This window comes from Carcharodon carcharias, chromosome 3, assembly GCF_017639515.1.
Source record: "Carcharodon carcharias isolate sCarCar2 chromosome 3, sCarCar2.pri, whole genome shotgun sequence".
In the NCBI taxonomy this organism is placed as follows: Eukaryota; Metazoa; Chordata; class Chondrichthyes; order Lamniformes; family Lamnidae; genus Carcharodon; species Carcharodon carcharias.
Window position 1 is genome coordinate 34,263,007 of NC_054469.1, and position 19,042 is coordinate 34,282,048.

General features: G+C 40.9%; 1 protein-coding gene across 5 annotated transcripts in view; it reads left to right on the forward strand.

Moving 5' to 3' along the window:
* ube3c (ubiquitin protein ligase E3C) overlaps positions 1-19,042 on the forward strand; it is a 169,531-nt gene that overhangs the window by 654 nt on the left and 149,835 nt on the right. For all 5 annotated transcript variants that reach the window (XM_041184414.1, XM_041184418.1, XM_041184415.1 and 2 more), the window contains exons 2-3: positions 436-537; positions 12,756-12,809. In XM_041184414.1, coding sequence (XP_041040348.1) covers positions 472-537; positions 12,756-12,809 — 120 coding nt within the window. In that variant the 5' untranslated portion in view covers positions 436-471. The remainder of the gene's footprint in view (positions 1-435; positions 538-12,755; positions 12,810-19,042) is intronic.

Here is a 19,042-nt window from a genome sequence, read left to right on the forward strand (position 1 = left end):
CGACCAGAGATGCGGGTTTGGTATACGATTGATGAAGCTTAAGGAGACCTCAGAGCATTGGCAATTCATATTTTACACCTGAACAATAGTTTAATATACATGCTTTGTCACGATTGGTGTTTAGAATTGCTCCCAGTTCAAATGAAGTGTTTTGCAGACCCAAGAAGAAAATGAGTGTTGTGATGTAATCTTGTGCCCTTCTATAATTAAGTATATATTAGAACAATATATTGTAAATTTGCACTGTCATGTGAAACAATTGATAGTTTCCTTTTCTGAGTGGAGGACATTGTTCCAATTGGTGCCACCATTGCTGTTTTAGTCAAGACATTTAGCTTTGTAAGAGCTGATTTTTGAGTTGTGTTCTTTTTGGATCTATGTTTAAAATTTTAATTGTTAATGTTTGCTTCATTGGAAATATAATTTCACATGTAGGAGCTGTACTTCTGCTAGATGGGATAACGTACAGACATGTTCAGCTTTGAAGGCGATTTCAAAACGCGGCCCAAGGTATCTCTTGGTGGAGCAAGCAAAAAGGTTAGTAATCTCTTGCAGTTAGGAAGAAGTTTTAATATATACAATGAATGGATTTAATAATTTAACATTTTGAATTTGAAGTTTAAAAAAAAAGGGTTGTGGTGATTAGATAATCCAAGTCAAGGTGTGTATTATAAGGCATTTACATCAGTGAGTTTAGATTATATCAGTAGTGAAGTTTGAGTAGTCCACGTGAACTTCTCACTAAAAAGAAAGGCGCTCATCTATATAATGCCTTTCACAAAACCGGCATGTTCTAAAGCAAATGAAGCACTTTTTGGAAATGTCGTGACTGCTATTGTGTAGGAAATGTGGCAGCAAATTTCTGCACAGCAAACTCCCACAAATTGTGAATTTGATAATGACCAGCTATTCTTTTTCTGTGATGTTGGTTGAGGGATAAATGTTGACCAGGACAGTACATTGGTGGTTATTAATTTCTAATGTGTACAAGAATGTGTTAGTTTGAAGGTACTTGAATGTGGAGGAGGAGAGTTAACTTCACATTTTGCTGCTGTGTACTGCATTGTATACATAATCACTTTCAGTTTTTGTTGCTGATTTGAAGAATGTTCAGTAAGTTATGTTTGTCAAAACTGGAGTATTGTTCTTTCACTGATTATCCCAAACAGTTTTCAGTTGCTTTATTTCAGTTTCATATAATGATTCAAAAAGCCTGGTCATGCAAACTGATCTTTGCAAGTGCACTTTGTACCAATCAAAAATTCGAGTTGCCTCTAATGCATTGTGTGGTGGTAGAACTGTGCACCTAAGTAATTTGAAAAGTATAAGATGAGCTTGTTTATCTAATTATGGGTAGTGTATGTTATTGTGCAGCTATAATTGCAGCTAGAACGATGGCTAGTTTTTGATGCGTTATCTGCTCCACAAGTCATAGTAATGCAATGTTGTACCTGTTGTAAATATATATTGTATAGAGCCCACGGTTTCCTTTATACTTGGAAAATGTAGTCATCGGCTGACTACCACTTTAAGGGAAATTAGGGATAGGCAATAAATGCCAGCGACACCCATGCCCCATGAACGAATAACAAAAAAAGTGAACCAGCATACATACACAAAATAATTGGGGCTGAGGTTATGATCTGAAATTGTTGAACACAATGTTGAGTCCAGAAGGCTGTAAAGTGCTGAGTTGAAAGATGAGGTCTATCCCTTGAGCTTGTGTTGAGCTTCATTGTAACACCGTAGCAGGCCGAGGACAGAAAGGCAAGAGTGAGGACAAGATGGAGAATTAAAATGACAGGAGACTGACAGCTTGGGTCACACTTAAGCACCAAATGGAAGTGTACCACATAGCGGTCATCCAGTTTGCATTTTTCTTCCCCAAGTGTAGAAACTACATCGTGAGCAGCAAATACAGCATATTAATTTGAAAGAAATGCAAGTAAATTGCTGTTTCACCCGGAAGGAGTGTTCGGGTTCTTGGATGATAAGGGAAGAGGTAAAGGGCGGTTGTTGCATCTCCTTTTTCACGGAAAGGTGCCGCAGGAAAGGGATGGAGTGGGAGTGGCTAAGGAGTGGGCCAGGATATTGCAGAGGGAATGGTCCTTTTGGAATACGGGGAGGAGAACTGAGGATTCGTGGTTGATGGGTCCCTCGATCTCGTCCATCATATTTCACACATTTCTGCTCCCTTTGTCTCCCTCCTGGAACCATAATAGAATTACATAGGAACACAGGAGCAGAAGAAGGCCATTCAGCCCATCAAGCCTGCTCTGCCATTCAAAATGACCATGGCTGATCATCCACTTCAATGCCTTCTTTCCACACTTTCCCCATATCCCTTTATGTCATTGGTAATTAGAAATCTGTTAATTTCTTTTTTAAACATACTCGGTGATTGAGCTTCCACAGCCCTGGGGTAGAGAATTCCAGAGATTTGCAACCCTCTTTTTTTAAAAAAAAAAAATTCTCCACACCTAAGTGGCTTCCCCCTTATTTTGAAATTGTGTCCCCAGGTTCTGGACTCCCCAACTAGGGGAAAGAATTTTTTTTAATATATATATTCATTCATGGGATGTGGGCTTCACTGACTGGGCCAGCATTTATTGCCCATCCCTAATTGTCCTTGAGAAGGTGGTGGTGAGCTCCTTTCTTGAACCGCTGCAATCCGTGTGGTGTTGGTACACCCACAGTGCTGTTAGAAGGGGAGTTCCAGGATTTTGACCTAGCAACAGCAAAGGAATGGCGATATAGTTCCAAGTCAGGATGGTGTGTGACTTGGAGAGGAACTTATCTTGTCCTCACCAGCCTTCACATTCAACAGATCATCCTCTGCCATTTCTGCCATCTTCAGTATCCTGCCACCACCAAACACTAACGATCTATGCAAGTTTAACATAACTTCTCTGCCTTTGAATTCTATTCCTCTAATAATAAACTCCAGTACTTCATTGGCATTTTTTTCTAGCCGTATTAACCTGTGTTCCAATTTTAATGCAAACTTACGAATTAGGAACAGGAGTAGGCCACTCGAGCCTTCTCTGTCATTCAGTAAGATCATGGTTGATCTGTTTTTAACTTTGACTTCACATTCCTGCCTCCCTCCGATAGCCTTTCACCCCCTCGCTTATCAAGAATTTATCTACCTCTGCCTGAAAGATATTCAAGGACTCTGCCTCAACCACCTTTTGAGGAAGAGAATTCCAAAGTCCCACAACTCTTTGACAGGAAAAAAAATTCTCATCTCTGCAATAAATGGGTCACCCCTTATTTTTAAGCAGTGACCCCTAGATCTAGATTTATCCTTTCCACCTCCACCTTGTCAAAGACCCCTCAGGTTCTTATATGTTTAATTCAAGTCGCTTCTTACTCTCCTAAACTCCAGCCTAGCCTGTCCAGCTTTCCCGCATAAGACAACCTGCCCACTCCAGGTGTCAGTCTAGTAAACTTCCACAAACTGCTAATGTATTTACATTTTCCTTAAATAAAGAGAGCAGTACCATACACAGTACTCCTAATGTGGTCTCACCAACGCCCTGTATAACTGAAGCATTGTAACTCTTTCGAGTACAAACACGTTTCCATCTGTTCCTATTCAGATGAAGTTACATTGTTTCATGAATTGCCATTGTGAGATTTGAACTCTTGATCTTGGGGTTACAAGCCCAGTACCACTTGGCTATTTAGGTCAAGCCTGAAGCATTGTATTCAAATCCCCTCGCAATAAATGATAACATTCTATTAGCTTTGCAAATTACTTGCTGCACCTGCATACTAACCTTTTGCGATTGACGTAAAAGGACATCCAGATCCCTCTGTCCTCAGCTCTGCAATCTCTCTCCATTTATATAATATGCCTTTTTTTTATTCGTCCTGCCAAAATGGACAACTTCACAAATTCCCATATTATACTCCATTCGTCAGATAATAGGCCACTCACCTTACCTATTTATAACCTTTGGTAGCCTCCTATATCCCCTTCACAACTTACTTTCCTACCTATCTTTGTTTCATCAGCAAATTTAGCAACCATACCATTGGTCACTTCATCTAAATCATTGTAAAGAATTGATGCCCCAGCATTGATCTGTGGCACACACTCGTCACATCCTGCCAGCCAGAGAACTATTTATGCCGACTGTTTCCTGTTAGTTAGCCAATATGATATCTATGCCAATACGTTACCCCCTACACCATGAGCTTTTATTTTCTGCAATAACCTTTAATGAGGCACCTTGTCAAATGCCTTCTGGAAATCCAAGTACAGTACATCCACTGGTTCCCCTTTATCGATAACATCTGTTACTTCAAAGAACTGCAATAAATTGGTTAAACATGATTTCCTTTTCACAAAACCATGTTGAGTCTGCCTGATTACGTTGAATTTATCTAAGTGCCCTGTTATAATGTCGTCAATAATAGTTTCTAACATTTCCCTATGACAGATGTTAAGGTAACTGGCCTGTAGTTTCCTGCTTTCTGTCTCTGGCTCCCCCCCCCCCCCCCCCCCCCCCCCCGCCTTTATGAATAAAGGAGTTACATTTGCTATTTTCCAATTTAATGGTTCCTTTCTCGAATCTAGGGAGTTTTGAAAAATTAGAATCAATGCATCAATTATCTCACTAGCCACTTCTTTTAGGACCCTAGGATGAAATCTATCAGGACCTGGGAACTTGTCAATCTCCTGTTCCGACAATTTGCTAAGTACTTCTTCCTGGGCGATTTAATTTTCTTGACCCTACCTACCTTCCATTTCCTGATTTACAGCTATTTCTGGGATGTTACTTGAATCCTCTATAGTGAAAACTGATGCAAAATACCTATTCAGTTCATCTGCTATCTCCTCATTCTCCATTAACTCCCTAGACTTTCTCTCTTTATAGGATCAATGCTCACTTTAACTCTTCTTTAAATATTGAAAGGAACTCTTGCTGTCTGTCTTTATTTTGAGCTAGCTTTCTCTTGTATTCTAATTTTTCCCTCCTTATGAATCTTTTTGTCATTCATTGCTGTTTTTATATTCTGTCCAATCTTCTGACCTGGCATCCTGCAATTATATGCCTTTTCTTTAAGTTTGATACCATCTTTAATTTATTTATTCCACAATGGATAGTGGATCCTCCTCTTAGAATTTTTCTTTCTTTTTGAAATGTATGTATTCTGAAATATCCCCTTGAATGTCTGCCACTGCATCTGTATTGACTTGTCCCCCCTAACCTAAATTGCCAGTTCACTTTAGCTAGCTCTGTTTTCATGCTCTTGTAATTAGCCTTATTTAAGTTTAAAATGCTAGCCTTAGACCCACTCTTCCCTCCCTCATCTGAATGTAAAAGTCAACCATAATATGGTCACTGCTACCTATGGTTGCATTCCTATCTCATTGCCCAATACCATGTCTCGTATAGCCTGCTCCTTAGTTGGGTCCATAATGTTCTGATCTAAGAAACCATCCTGAAAACATTCTATGAATTCCTCATCTAGGCTACCATTGCCCATTTGGTTGCTCTAGTCTATATGTAGATTAAAGTCCCCCAATAAGATCACTGTACCTTTCTGACAAGCTTCCACTATCTCTTCTTTGATACCCCGTCCTACCATGTGAATATTGTTAGGAGGCCTGTGCACCACTCCCACAAGCAATTTCTTGCCTTTATCATTCCTCACCTTTACCCAAATTGCTTCTATATCCTACTTTCTTGAGCTTAGCTCATTCCTCTTTATTGTGCTAATGTCATCTTTAGTTAACAGAGCCACCCCTCCACTTTTTCCTAACTTCCTGTCATTCCTGATAGTCACATACTCTTCGATATTCAGGTCCCAATCTATGGCATCCTGCAGCCAAGTTTCTGTAATAGCTATTCGATCATACTTAGTGCAATATCAGTTCATCTGTTTTGTTTCGAATGCTATGTGCATTCAGACACAGAGCCAGTTATGAACGTTTTTAAAATTGACCCAGAGATCCTCTCATGCCGTTACCCCATTTAGATGCTTGTTTTCCAGGGAATAACTGACTTCCTTATCCGTCCTACCAAAATGCACCATCTCATTCTTATCTATATTGAAGTTAACTTGCAGTGCTTCAGTTGCTGTCTGGGTGAGCTCTGCTACTAACTTCATGCACTAGCAAGGCTGGCACCTTCTATAAATTAGTGTTAGATGCTATTAATGTTTTTTCATCATTGTTGATGGTGGGGTTGGGTGGGGGGGAGGCTGTGGATTGCATCTTAAGTAAAGTTGGAGGCCTTTTTAGATCCATAAGAACAATACAAAACATTTCTAACGCTATACACATTAAATACTTAGTATCTACCAGCTGGGAGGAATGGCTGAATCTGGAATTTTGTCTCTTGATGTGGAAGAGATGATGACTCCCATTTGCATCTTCCAGAGTTCATTTTTTTTTTTTTTGAGAGGAAGTTGCTCAGCTTTCTTCAGTAAACTTTGGTTTTGTTCAAGATAATGTGATTTGGGAACTATACAGTCAGATTTAGTCTGGTTAGATGAACTCAAATGGCCCAGGTGGCCTACATATCATTATGTTTGTATATGGATGGTGATATTTCTTGCATTTACCTTATTATAAGACCTGTATTGCATCTTTTTAATGGCACTTTGGTCTGTTTTATGCCCTAGGAAGATTGCCTCACCTACCCCTATTTAAAATAGTTGTAATATCTGTTTTGAAACTTTGAACAATTGATTCACAAATTCAAATCGAGTAAGAATAAATATCTCCATTCATTATTAAGTCCTATCTTGAGGTGGTTCTCTGCTGCTACCTGTTTTTCTATCTTTGCAGTATATGTAGAAGAGTCTGTGCTTATTGTAAACTGTATAAAATATGTGGAGATATATTTCCCTCTTGATCCTAGCCAAAAATGTTAAAAATTAAATTTGATTTGTCCAAGTGTGTTGCTTTGTGCCCATATTAGTTGATTGGTGTTAAGTTACCTTTTAGTTATTCAATTTCAATTGGTATTCTGCCGCTTGGTTACTGTTGTAATCTGTCACCATCTTGAATCATAAATGCCCTGACATTTGCTATGGCATTTGCATTTCCTTGCATGGCGCTCAGTTGATTTTTCATTAGTGAGGAAGGAATCTAAGTCCCTCAGAACTGATGGTTTGCTGTGGAATTTGGGTTTTCTCCTTTTTTAGGTGGCTTTGTTTTATTTCTTGAATAATAGAAGCAGAAAATACTGAGCAGTGCCAATCTGATCTTGTGCAAGAGCAATTTCACAGAATTTTAACGGCGCAGAAAGAGGCCATTTGGCCCATCGTGCCTGCACCAGCTCTCCAAATGAGCATTATGACCTACTGCCATTGCCCTGCCTTTTCCCCTGTACGCTTGCGCATTGTTTCTGTTCAAATAACCATCTAATGCCCTCTTGAATGCCTTGATTGCCTCCACCACACTTCCAGGCAGTGAATTCCAGGCCCAAACCATTCATTGTCTGAAAAAGTTTTTTCTCATGTCACATTTGCTTCCTTTGCAAATCACTTTAAATCTGTGCCCTCTCGTTCTTGATCCTTTTACAAACAGGAGCAGCTTCTCCCTATCTACTTTGTCCAGCCCCCTCTTAGCTACCTTCTCTCCAAGGAGAACAGTCCCAACCTCCAATCTATCCTCATAGCTTAAGTTTCTCATCCCTGGAACCATACTAGTAAAGCTCTCCTGCACTCTCTCCAATGTGTTCACATCCTTCCTATAATGTGCCGCCCACAACTGTGCACAATATTCCAGCTGAAGCCTAATGAGTGTCTTATGTAAATACAGCATAACCTTCCTGCTCTTGGACTCCATGCCCCTATTAACAAAGCCCAGAGTACTATGCTTTATTAACTGCTCTCTCTTCCTGTCCTGCCACCTTCAATCATCTATGCACATATACAACCAAGTCTTTCTGCTCCTGCACCCTCTTCAAAATTTCACCCCTTATTTTATAATTGTCTGTTCATGTTCTTCCTCCCAAAATGCATCACGTCACACTTCTCTGCATTGAACTTCATCTTCCCCCTATCTGCCCATTCCACCAACTTGTTTATGTCCTCTTGAAGTTCCACACTGTCCGCCTCACAGTTCACAACACTCCCAAGCTTCGTATCATCTGCAAACTTTGAAATTGTCCCCTGCACATGAAGATCTAGATCATTAATATATATCAGGAAAAGCAAGGGTCCCAATACCGACCCCTGGGAACTCCACTACAAACCTTCCTCCAGCCTGAAAAATATCCATTGACCATTACTCTCTGCTTCCTCTTTTTCAGCCAATTTTGTATCTACGTTGCTACTGTCCCTTTTATTCCATGAGCAATAACTTTTCTCACAAGTCTGTTGTGTGGCACTGTGTCAAGTGCCTTTTGAAAGTCCATGTACACTGCATCAACAGCATTACCCTCAGCGACCTTTTCTCAAGTTAGTTAAACACGATTTCCCTTTAAGGAAGAGTCAGCATGGATTTCTAATCAACCCATATTTTTCCATGTGACTAATTCTATCCTGAATAATTGTTTCTAGAATCTTACCCACCACTGAAGTGACTCTGATTCTATTTGCTGAGCTTATCCTTCCAGAGAGATGCAAGCGTTAGAGTAGTTGTAATGGGGGACTTTAATTACCCGAATGTAGACTGGGACAGTGGTAGTGAACAAGGGCGTAATGTTTGCAATTCTCCAGTTCACTGGCACCACCCCCGAGTCTAGGGAAGACTAAAAGATTATGGCCAGTGCCCCTGCAATTTCTACCCTCACTTCCTTCAATATCCTTGGATACATCTCATCCGGTCCCTGTGCCTTGTCAACTTTTAAATACTGGCAGTCTATTCAACACTTCCTCCTTGTCAATTTTGAACCCTTCTAGTGACAGAGTTTCCTCGTATGTCACCACGGCATGGTTAGCATCTACCCCCTTCATAAAGACAGATCATTTAATGCCTTAGCCATGGCCCCTTCTTCCATGTGTAAATTCTTTTTTAGGTCACTAATCGGCCCTACTCCTCCGCTTACCACCCTTTTATTATTTATATGTCTATAGGAAACTTTGGGATTCCCCTTTATGTTGGCTGCCAGTCTTTTCTTATTATCCCTCTTTGCTTCTCTGTTTCTTCACCTTCCTTCTGAAGCTTCTGTATTCCTCTTGGTTCTCAGTTGTATTTTCTACTTGTTATAAGCACACTTTTTCTTCTTTATCTTAATTTCAACCTCCTCTTTCATCCAGGGAGCTCTGAATTTGTTTGCCCTATCTTTCCCTTTCAATGGAATATACCTTGACTATGCCAAAACCAATTCTTTTTTTGAAGGTAGCCCATTGTTCAGCTACATCTTTTCCTGCCAATCTTTTGTTCCAGTCTGTCTGGCACAACTCCGTTCTTGCCCCATTGAAGCCGGCTCTTGTTCAGTTTATTCTTACTCTGGGTTGCCTATCCTCCTTTTCTATCATCATCCTAACATGTACAAAGCAATGATCACTGTCTCCTACATGTTACCCCACTGACACTTGATCTGCTTGGCATACCTCATTTTCAAGCACCAGGTCCAACAGTGTGTCTTTTCTTGTTGGATTAGACACATACTGCTGTAGAAAATTCTCTTGAACAAAATCTCAGAACTTTTGCCCCCCCCTCTGCCCTTTACACTACCACCCTCCCAGTCAACATTCGGGTAATTAAAGTCCTCCATTATAACTGCTCTATATTGCTTGAATCTCTCTGTAATTTCCCTGCAGATTTGCTCTTCTATGTCCTTCTCACTATTTGGAGGTCTATAGACTACACTATAGGGTGTAATTGCACCCTTTTGTTCCTTAACTCTAGCCAAATTGATTCTGTCCTTGAAACCTCTGGGGCATCCTCTTTCTCCAGCACTGCAATGCTCTCTTTAACCAATACCGCCACCCCTCCTCCTTTCCTATCTTTTCTGAACACCTTGTATGCAGGAATATTTAACACCTAGTTCTGCCCTTCCTTGAGCCAGGTCTCTCTTATCGCCACAACACCTGTTTCCACATGGCAATCTGAGCCTGTAATTCCCTAATCTTATTTACTATATACTCTGTGCATTCACATGCATGCATAGTAACCCTGATTTAGATTTTGTTATTTACTCGCTTGCCCGAATATTAACTTAGTATTCCCTATACTAGTGCTATCTGTCCCTCCTAGTATTTTGTGCCCCCTGGCATTCCTCTCTCTAATGTTTTCTCTTGGTTCCCACACCTCTGCTTGTTAGTTTAAAGCCCTCCCAACAGCGCAAGCAAAATGCCCCACAAGGAACTTAGTCCCAGCTCTGTTTGGGTGCAATCCACCTGGCTTGTACACGTGCGATCTCCACCAGAGCCAGTCCCAATGTCCCGGGAAACTAAAGCCCCCCTCATGCACCATCTTTCCAGCAATGCATTCACCTGCCTTATCCTCCAATTTCTGTACTCACTGACACGTGGCACTGGGAGTATCCGGAGAATACTACATTTGAGATCCTGCTTGCTAATTTTCTACCTAGCTCCCTAAATTCTGATTGCGGGACTATATCCACCTTCCTACCTAAGTCATTGGTACCAACGTGGACCACGACCTATGGCTGATCACCCTCCCCCAGAAGAATGTCCTGCAGCCGCTCTGTGAGATCCTTGACCCTGACACTGACACCAGGGAGGTAACATACCATCCTGGCGTCATGTCTACAGCCATAGGAACTTGTATTATGTTGTCTTACATTTTTAAGATGAGGTATGAAGACAGAGCTGGCTAAAGTAAATTTGGCTAAGGGGTAAGTCAGTAGTTGTGCAGTGGCAGACATTTAAGAAGATATTTCATAACACAGCAAAGATTGTTTCCAGTAAGAAAGAGAGACTCTAGGAGAAGGATGCACTAAGGAAGTTAAAGATGGTATCAAATTGAAAGAAAAAGCGTGCAATTCTGCAGAGATTAGTCATCGGTCAGAAGATTGGACAAAATTTAAATTCAGCCAGGAATGACTAATAGAAGAGGGAGAAATCAAAGTGTGGGGGGATAGCTAGCTTGGAAACATAGAAACCTTTTCTATCTGATTTTAAAAGCATTTAAAAGGAAAAGAGCTAATCAAGTGAGCATTGGTGTTCTCAAGAGGCTGAGTGCCCGGGACCTGAAGGATTTCATCCTAGGGTCTTAAGAGAAGTGGCTGTGGAGATAGTAGATGCATTTGTTATAATCTTCCAAAATTCCCTTTATCCTGGAAAGGCCCCATCAGATAGGAAAATAGTTAATGTAGCTCCTCTATTCAAGAAAGGGAGACGGAAAGCAGGGAATGACAGGCCTGACATCTGTCATAGGACAAATGCTAGAATCTATTATTCATGAGGTCATAGTGGGGCACTTAGATAATCTTAATGCGATCAGACAGAGTCAACATGGTTTTGTGGGAAATCATGTTTGACTAATTTATTCAAGTGCTTGTTACTTTCTCAAAGAAATGTTGATAAAGGAGAAACTGTAGATGTGGTGTATTTGGATTTCCAAAAGGCATTTGATAAAGGTGTCACATCAAAGATTACTACATAAAAAAAGAGCTCATTGTATAGTGGGTAAGATATTAGCATGGATAGAGGATTGGTTAGCTAACAGAAAGCAGGGATAAATGGGCCATTTATGGGTCACTGTTAACCAATGGTGTCTCACAGGGATCAACCGATATAATATATTTGGCCTCTTCAAGTTATGGTAGCTAAATTTGCTGATGTCACAAAGATAGGTAGGAGAATAAGTTGTAAAATGGACATCATGAGTCTGCAAAGGGATATAGATAGGTTCAATCACTGGGCAAAAATTTGGCAGATGGAGCATAATGTGGGAAAATGTAGACTTGTCCACTTCCGCAGGAAGAATAGAGAAGCAACATATTATTTAACTAGAGAGAGATCACAGAACTCTGCGGTATAGAGGGAGCTGGATATTCTGGTACATGACTCTCAAAAAAAAAGTTAGAATGCAGGTGCAGCAAGTGATTAGAAAGGCAAATGGAATGTTGACGTTTATTGCAAGGGGGGTGGAATATTCAGGTAGGGAAGCTTTGGTACAGTTGTAGAGGGTATTGATGTATTGTGTACACTTTTGGTCTCATTATAGATATATAATTGCATTAGAAGTAGTACAGAGAAGGCTCACGTGACTGATTCCTGGGATGAAGGGGTTATCTCATGAGGAAAAATGTGGACAGGTTGGACCTATAACCATTGAAGTTGAGCAGAATGAGAGGTGATCTTATTGAAACATGTAAGATCTTGAGCCTTAAAAGGGTGGATGCTGGTTGGATGTTTTTCCTTGTCGGAGAGACTAGGACTAGGAGGTGCAGTTTAAAAGTAAGAGCTCTCCCAATTAACACACAGATGAGGAGAAATTTTTTTCTGATGGTCATTAGTCTGTGGAATTTTCTTCGCTGGAGAGCACTGGAATTTTCTTCTTCGGAGTTAGGGTCATTGAATACTTTTAAGGCTGATTTAAATAGATTTTTGATTGACAAGGCAGTCAAAGGGCACGGGGTAGGCAGGAAAGTAGAGTTGAGGCCACAATCAGATCAGCCATGATCTTATCAAATGGTGGAACAGGCTTGAGGGGCGGAACGGCCTACTGCTGCACCTAATTTGTATGTTATCTATGTACGTAATTCCAAATTAGTGATTAATTTCTTTTACTGTGCATAAGTTTGTAAACTACAGAGTTATTGGATAGTGGGCACAGTTATGAACAAAACTAATATTTTCTAAATTTTTTGAAGGAAGAGAAAGCTTCACTGTTGCATCGAACCCAGGAAGAAAGACGGAAACGGGAGGTAAAATGGAGATTTCATTCGCATTGATTTAAAACAAAGAATTGTGTGCTTTGCTAACACCTTGTATAGTACACTTACTTTTTGATTTATAAAAGACCCTACTCCTTTATAATAACATTATCCAATAATAAATGCATATTTGAATGTTTCAAAATTAGTACATGATCTCAGATTTTGCAAAATAATTTTTGTAAGTGCAAAGAAGTTGCTAAATTTACAGTTTAAACTTTGTTTAAATGCAGTAACAGGTCATACAATATAGCAGACGTTGAGCATTATGCAAAATAACCTGAAGCTGAAGATAGAATAGATACTATAGGACTTGGCCACTTAATGAATAAAAGCTATAACTTTCTGCTTATCAATGTAAAACCATGTCACTGCTAGGCAACCAAGTGTACCTTTCCACTTCTGATACACCATGCCATTACTGAGATTTCCCAGGTCAGATGAAGGCTTCAGAATAGCAAGACTCTTTCCCAATAATGTATATAACATGAACCTAAAGGAAGCACTCAGTAGAGAACCAATACACCCCCCCCCCCCCCCCCCACCCACCCCCCCATTTGCTCACACCAACACTGTTATGCCTTTCTTAAACTGCTCCAAATTATGAACATTTTTTTTGCTGTGGGCCCCCACCTTTTAAGAACTTGGAGTGAACACTGGTTCGAGCACTTGTCTTATTTTAAAAGGACAATGTGCGATTCAGTGTGACACCCAGATCGCCCAACAAAAGTTATCTTAATCTTAATTTTTCCCCCCAGTCTTTCACCTTCTGAAAGTGATAACTCATAGATTTTGGGGATGGCAATGACTCTCCACTACCTACCAAAAGAAAGCTTTCTTTCAGTATAAACTCAAATAGTAAGTATCAATGTTCGTTGAGTAGTTGATTCGATTAGCAGAACTGGGACTTAACGTATTTTACCTCTGGTTTTTATAAATATTGGTACCTTTTCTCCCTCCCATCTGTTTTTGGTTTTAATGTGTTTGTCTGTGTATGGATAAGTTTTCTTTTTGTTTTGCATTCATATTAAAATGTTAGAGTTACTGATTTAAAATCCACACACCAGCTTCCAATAAATGAACAGGTTAATGACTATAGCCTTGAGTATCATAAAATGCAGTTTTATGGCACTGTTAAAGTGTTTGTCCTTGGTTTACTAAAGTGACCTGTGGCTTTAACAGAGCAATAAAGAGAGTTGTAGCCCTCTGAAGTATTTTTGATATTGTAGAATACAGCTGTCGAAAAGATTAGCTACTTTTTCAATTATGGTATGTTCAAATCAAACTTCAAGTAGTTGAACCTGTACATTGTGTCATCTGTACTGGTATCAGAAAAGCTAACTTGAACTGACCAAGACTGAAGTTTGCAAATGTATTAATAGAAGTTTAAATTATTTTCTTGCATCGTTTCTAAAACCAGTGATCGGAATATGTTACCAATTCTAGCATGCATATCCCTAACCTGAGTGTCTTATGTGTCGTATGAACATTTATGAATTGGAAGACAGGAACCGAATGGAAGGGCAGAATCACAGAAATGTTACAGTGCAGAAGGAGGCCATTTAGCTCATAGTGTCCACACAGGCTCTCTGAATGAGCAATTCACTTCGTGCCATTCACCTGTAACCCTGTACATTCTTCCTTTTCAGATAACAGTCCAATTCCCTTTTGAATGCTTCAATTGAACCTGCCTCCACCACACACTCAGACAGTGCATTCCAGACTGTTTACACATGCTGTATGAACGAACTTTGCCTTGTGTCGCTAATGCTACTTTTGCCAATTACTTTAAATCTGTGCCCTCTTGTTCTCTATCCTTTCATGAGTGGAAACAGTTTCTCCCTGTCCAGATCCCTCCCGATTTTGAAAACCTCTATTAAATCGCCTCTCAGCCCTCTTCTCAGAGGAACACAGCCTTAACTTCTGTCTTTATAATTGAAGCCCCTCATCCCTGAAACTATTTTCGTGAATCCTTTCTGCACTCTCTCCAGTGCCTTTATATCCTTCCTGAAGTGTGGCACCCAGAACTGGATGCAATACTCCAGCTGAGCCCAAAAAAATTCAACATAACTTCCTTGCTCTTTTACTTTGTGCCCTTATTAATTAAAACTAGTATACTAATGGAGAGAGAAACAGGGTTAACGTTTTGAGCCCATGTGACCTTTCTTCTGAGCTGTCCAATTCCCTTTTTGAATGCTGTAAGCTTTGTTAACCATTCTCTCAACTTGTCCTGCCACCTTCAGTGACTTAAGCACATACGAGCAGAGGGACCTGAGCACCTGAATTCCCTTCGGTGTTGTATCCTTTACTTATATTGTCTCCATGTTTTCCCTACCAAAATTTATCACTTCATATTTCTCCACATTGAACTTCATCTGCCACCTGTCTATCCACTCCACCAACTTGTCTATGTCCTTTTGAAGTTTTACACTACCCTCCTCACAGATCACAATGCTTCCAAGTTTCAAATCGTGGGCAAACTTTGAAGTTGTGCTCTGTACACCAAGGTCTAGGTCATCAGTAGATGTCAGGAAAAGCAAGCGTCTCACCACTGACCACTGGGAAACTCCACAGCAAGCCTTCCTCCAGCCTGAAGAACATCCATTAACCGCTGCTCCTTGCTTCTTGTTTCCTGTCACTCACCAATTCTGTATCCATGCTGCGACTGTCCCTTTTATTTCGTGAGCTACAACTTTGTTCAGAAGTGTGTTGTAATGCATGGTATCAAATGCCTTTTGGAAGTTCATGTGCACCACATCAACAGCATTGCCCCATTATACTGTGGCTACAAGAGCAGGTCAGAGGCTAGGAATTGTGCAACGAGTAACTCACCTCCTGACTCCCCAAAGGCTGTACACCATCTACAAGGCACAAGTCAGGAGTGTGATGGAATACTCTCCACTTGCCTGGAGTGCAGCTCCCACAACACTCAAGAAGCTTGACACCGTGCAGGGCAATGCAGCCCACTTGATTGGCACCATATCCACAAGCATTGACTCCCTCCACCACTGATGCACAATAGGATCAGTGTGTACCGTCTACAAGGTGCACTGTAGGAACTCACCTAGGCTCCTTCGATAGCACCTTCCAAACCCGTGACCTTCATCACCTAGAAGGACAAGGGCAGCAGATAGATGGGAACATTGCCACCTGGCAGTTCCCCTTCAAGTCAATCACCATCCTGACTTGGAAATTATCACCATTCCTTCACCGTCGCTGGGTCAAAATCCTGGAATTCCCTTCTTAACAGCACTGTGGTTGTACCTACACCACATGGACTGCAGTGGTTCGAGAAGGCAGCTCACCACCACCTTCTCAAGGGCAACTCGGATGGGCAGTACATGCTGACCCAGCCAGCAAAGCCCAAATCCCGTGAATGAAAAAAAATGCATAGAAAGCCTAGATCTCACTGCACCTTGGAATTCCGCGGTCATTCTCTGTTTAAGTAATACTCTGATGTTTTTATTTTTCCTGCCAAAATGAACAACTTCACATTTTGCCACATTATGCTTCATCTGCCAGATTTTTGCCTACTCGGTCAACCTATCTATATCTATCTGCAACCTCATTATGTCCTCTTCACAACATACTTTCCTACCTATCTTTGTGTCGTCTACACATTTAGCTATCATGCCTTCACTCCCCTTATCTAATTCATTGATATAAATTGTAAAAAGTTGAGGCCCCAGCACAGAACCCTGCGAGACTCCACTTATCATATCCTGCCAATTAGACAAAGACTCATTTATGCATACTCTGTTTTCTGCCAGGCAGCCAATCTTCTATCCATGCAATGTTCATCCATGTTACACCCGACACCAAGCTTTTATTTTCCACAATAGCCTTTGATATGGCGCCTTATCAAATGCCTCCTGGAAATCCAAGTACAGCACGTCTACAAGCTCCCCTTATCCACAGCGCATGTTACTTTTTCAAAGAGCTTCAATAAATGGGTAAATACAATTTCCCTTTCACAAAACCATGCCGACTCTTCCCGATTACCTTGACCTTTTGAAGGGCCCAGCTATAACCTTAATCATCGATTCTAACACCTTCCCCACGACAGATGTTAAGCTAACTGGCCAATAGCCTCCTGTTTTCTGCCTTCTTGAATAGAGGTTATGTTTGCTACTTTCCAGTCTGATGGAACCTTTCTAGAATCGAGTGAATTTTGGAAAATTAACACCAACACATCTTCTACCTCATTGGCCACCTCTTTTAAGATGAAGTCCATCAGAGACTTGTCAGCCCGCAGCTCAGTTTGCTCAGTACTGCTTTCCTAGTGATTGTAAATTCACCGTTCCTCTCTCCCTTCCACCCCTGATTTACAGCTATTACTGGAATGTTTTTTGTATCCTCTATAGTGAAGACAGAAGCAAAATGTTTGTTCATTTCATCCACCACTTCCTTATTATCTACTGTTAATTCCCCACTGTTACTCTCGAGGACCAGCACTCACTTTACTTACTCTTTTCCTATTTAACTACCTGTGGAAACTCTTGCTGTCTGTTTTTACATTTCTAGCTAGCTTCCTCTCGTATTCTAATTTCTTTCTCCTGATTAACCTTTGTCATTCTCTGCCCTTGTTTATATTCTGACCAATCATCTGACCTGCCGCTCAGTCTTAGACCCCACTCTTCTCCTTTTCAAACAATGTAAAATTCAATCATATTGTGGTCGCTGCTACCTAGGGGTGCCTTCACTCTGACATCATTAATTTACCTGTCACATTACACAGTACCAAGTCTAATATGATTGCTCCTGGAACATTCTGCTCTAAAAAACTATCTCAAAAGCATTCTATGAACTCCTCATCCAGGCTACTTCGGCCAGTTTGATTTTTCTAGGTTATGTGTAGATTAAAACCACCCATGATTATTGCTGTGCCTTCATCGCAAGCATCCATTATTTCTTCTTGCATACTTTCTCCTACATTGTGGTTACTGTTAGACAGCCAGTGGATCACTCCCACTAGTGACCCCTTTCCCCTACTATTCCTCACTGCCATCTAAACAAATTCTCCATCCCTATCTGAACCAAGGTCATCTCCAGCTATTGCACCAATGCCATCCTTGATCAACAGTGCTACCACTCCACCTTTACCTTGCTTCCTATTCTTCTTGAATATCATATACCTTTCAATGTTCAGGACCCAATTCTTGTCATTCTGCAGCCACATCTCCGTAATGGCTATCAGATCATATTTATTTACTTCAATGTGCGCTATCAATTCATTTAATTTATGAACGCTGTGTGCATTCAGATACAGAGCCTTTAGTTTTGTCCTTTTGTTATCTTTGCAACATCTAGTCTCGACTATTGGTGTATCCTTAGGTTTTATCTCTCTGTCCCTTCCTTCTATCCTATGACCTACATTTCCCATTTTAGTATTATGGTGTCCTACCTTGAATCTACCCCTTGATTTTCCATATCTACCCAAGCTTGACCCTCACCTCCCTTGTTTAGTTTAAATCCCTGTCCACTTAACTAGTTACGTGATTCACAAGAACACATGCCCCAGCACGGTTCAGCTGTAGACTGTTCCAGTGGCACAGCCCCCACTTTCCCCAGTACTGGTGTCAGTGCCCCACAGACTGGAACCCACTTCTTCCAAACCAATCTTTGAGACATGCATTCATCCCTCTAATCTTATTTGCCCTATGCCAGTTTGCACGTGACTCAGGTAATAATCTGGAGATTATTACCTTTGAGGTTCTACTTCTTAATTTGGTACCTAGCTTCTCATTCTGACTGTGCAGAACTTCCTTCCTTGTCCTGCCTATGTCATTGGTACCTACATGGACCATGACGACTGGATCCTCCCCCTCCCATTGCAAGTTCCTCTCCAGCCCTGAGCAGTTGTCCCAAACCCTCACACCAGGCAGGCAACACAGCCTTATAGACCCCCACTCTTTGCTGCAGAGAACAGAGGCAATCCTCTATTACTACTACATTCCTGTTTGCTCCCCCCAACTTGAACAGCTTGTTGCCATGGACAGCCTGCTCATCCACCTTGCAGACCTCACTTTCGTCCACACAGATTGTGAGCATCTCAAACCTGTTTCATAATTGAAAAGTTTGAGGCGCCTCAACTGTCAGCCTGCTTGGTCCCATTACCTGCCTCACTCATTGTCATATCCTCCCATTCCCCACTGCTGACCAAAACAGACAACCATCTTCTAAGAAGTTTGATCATCTTCTGGAACAGAGTGTCTAGGTATTTC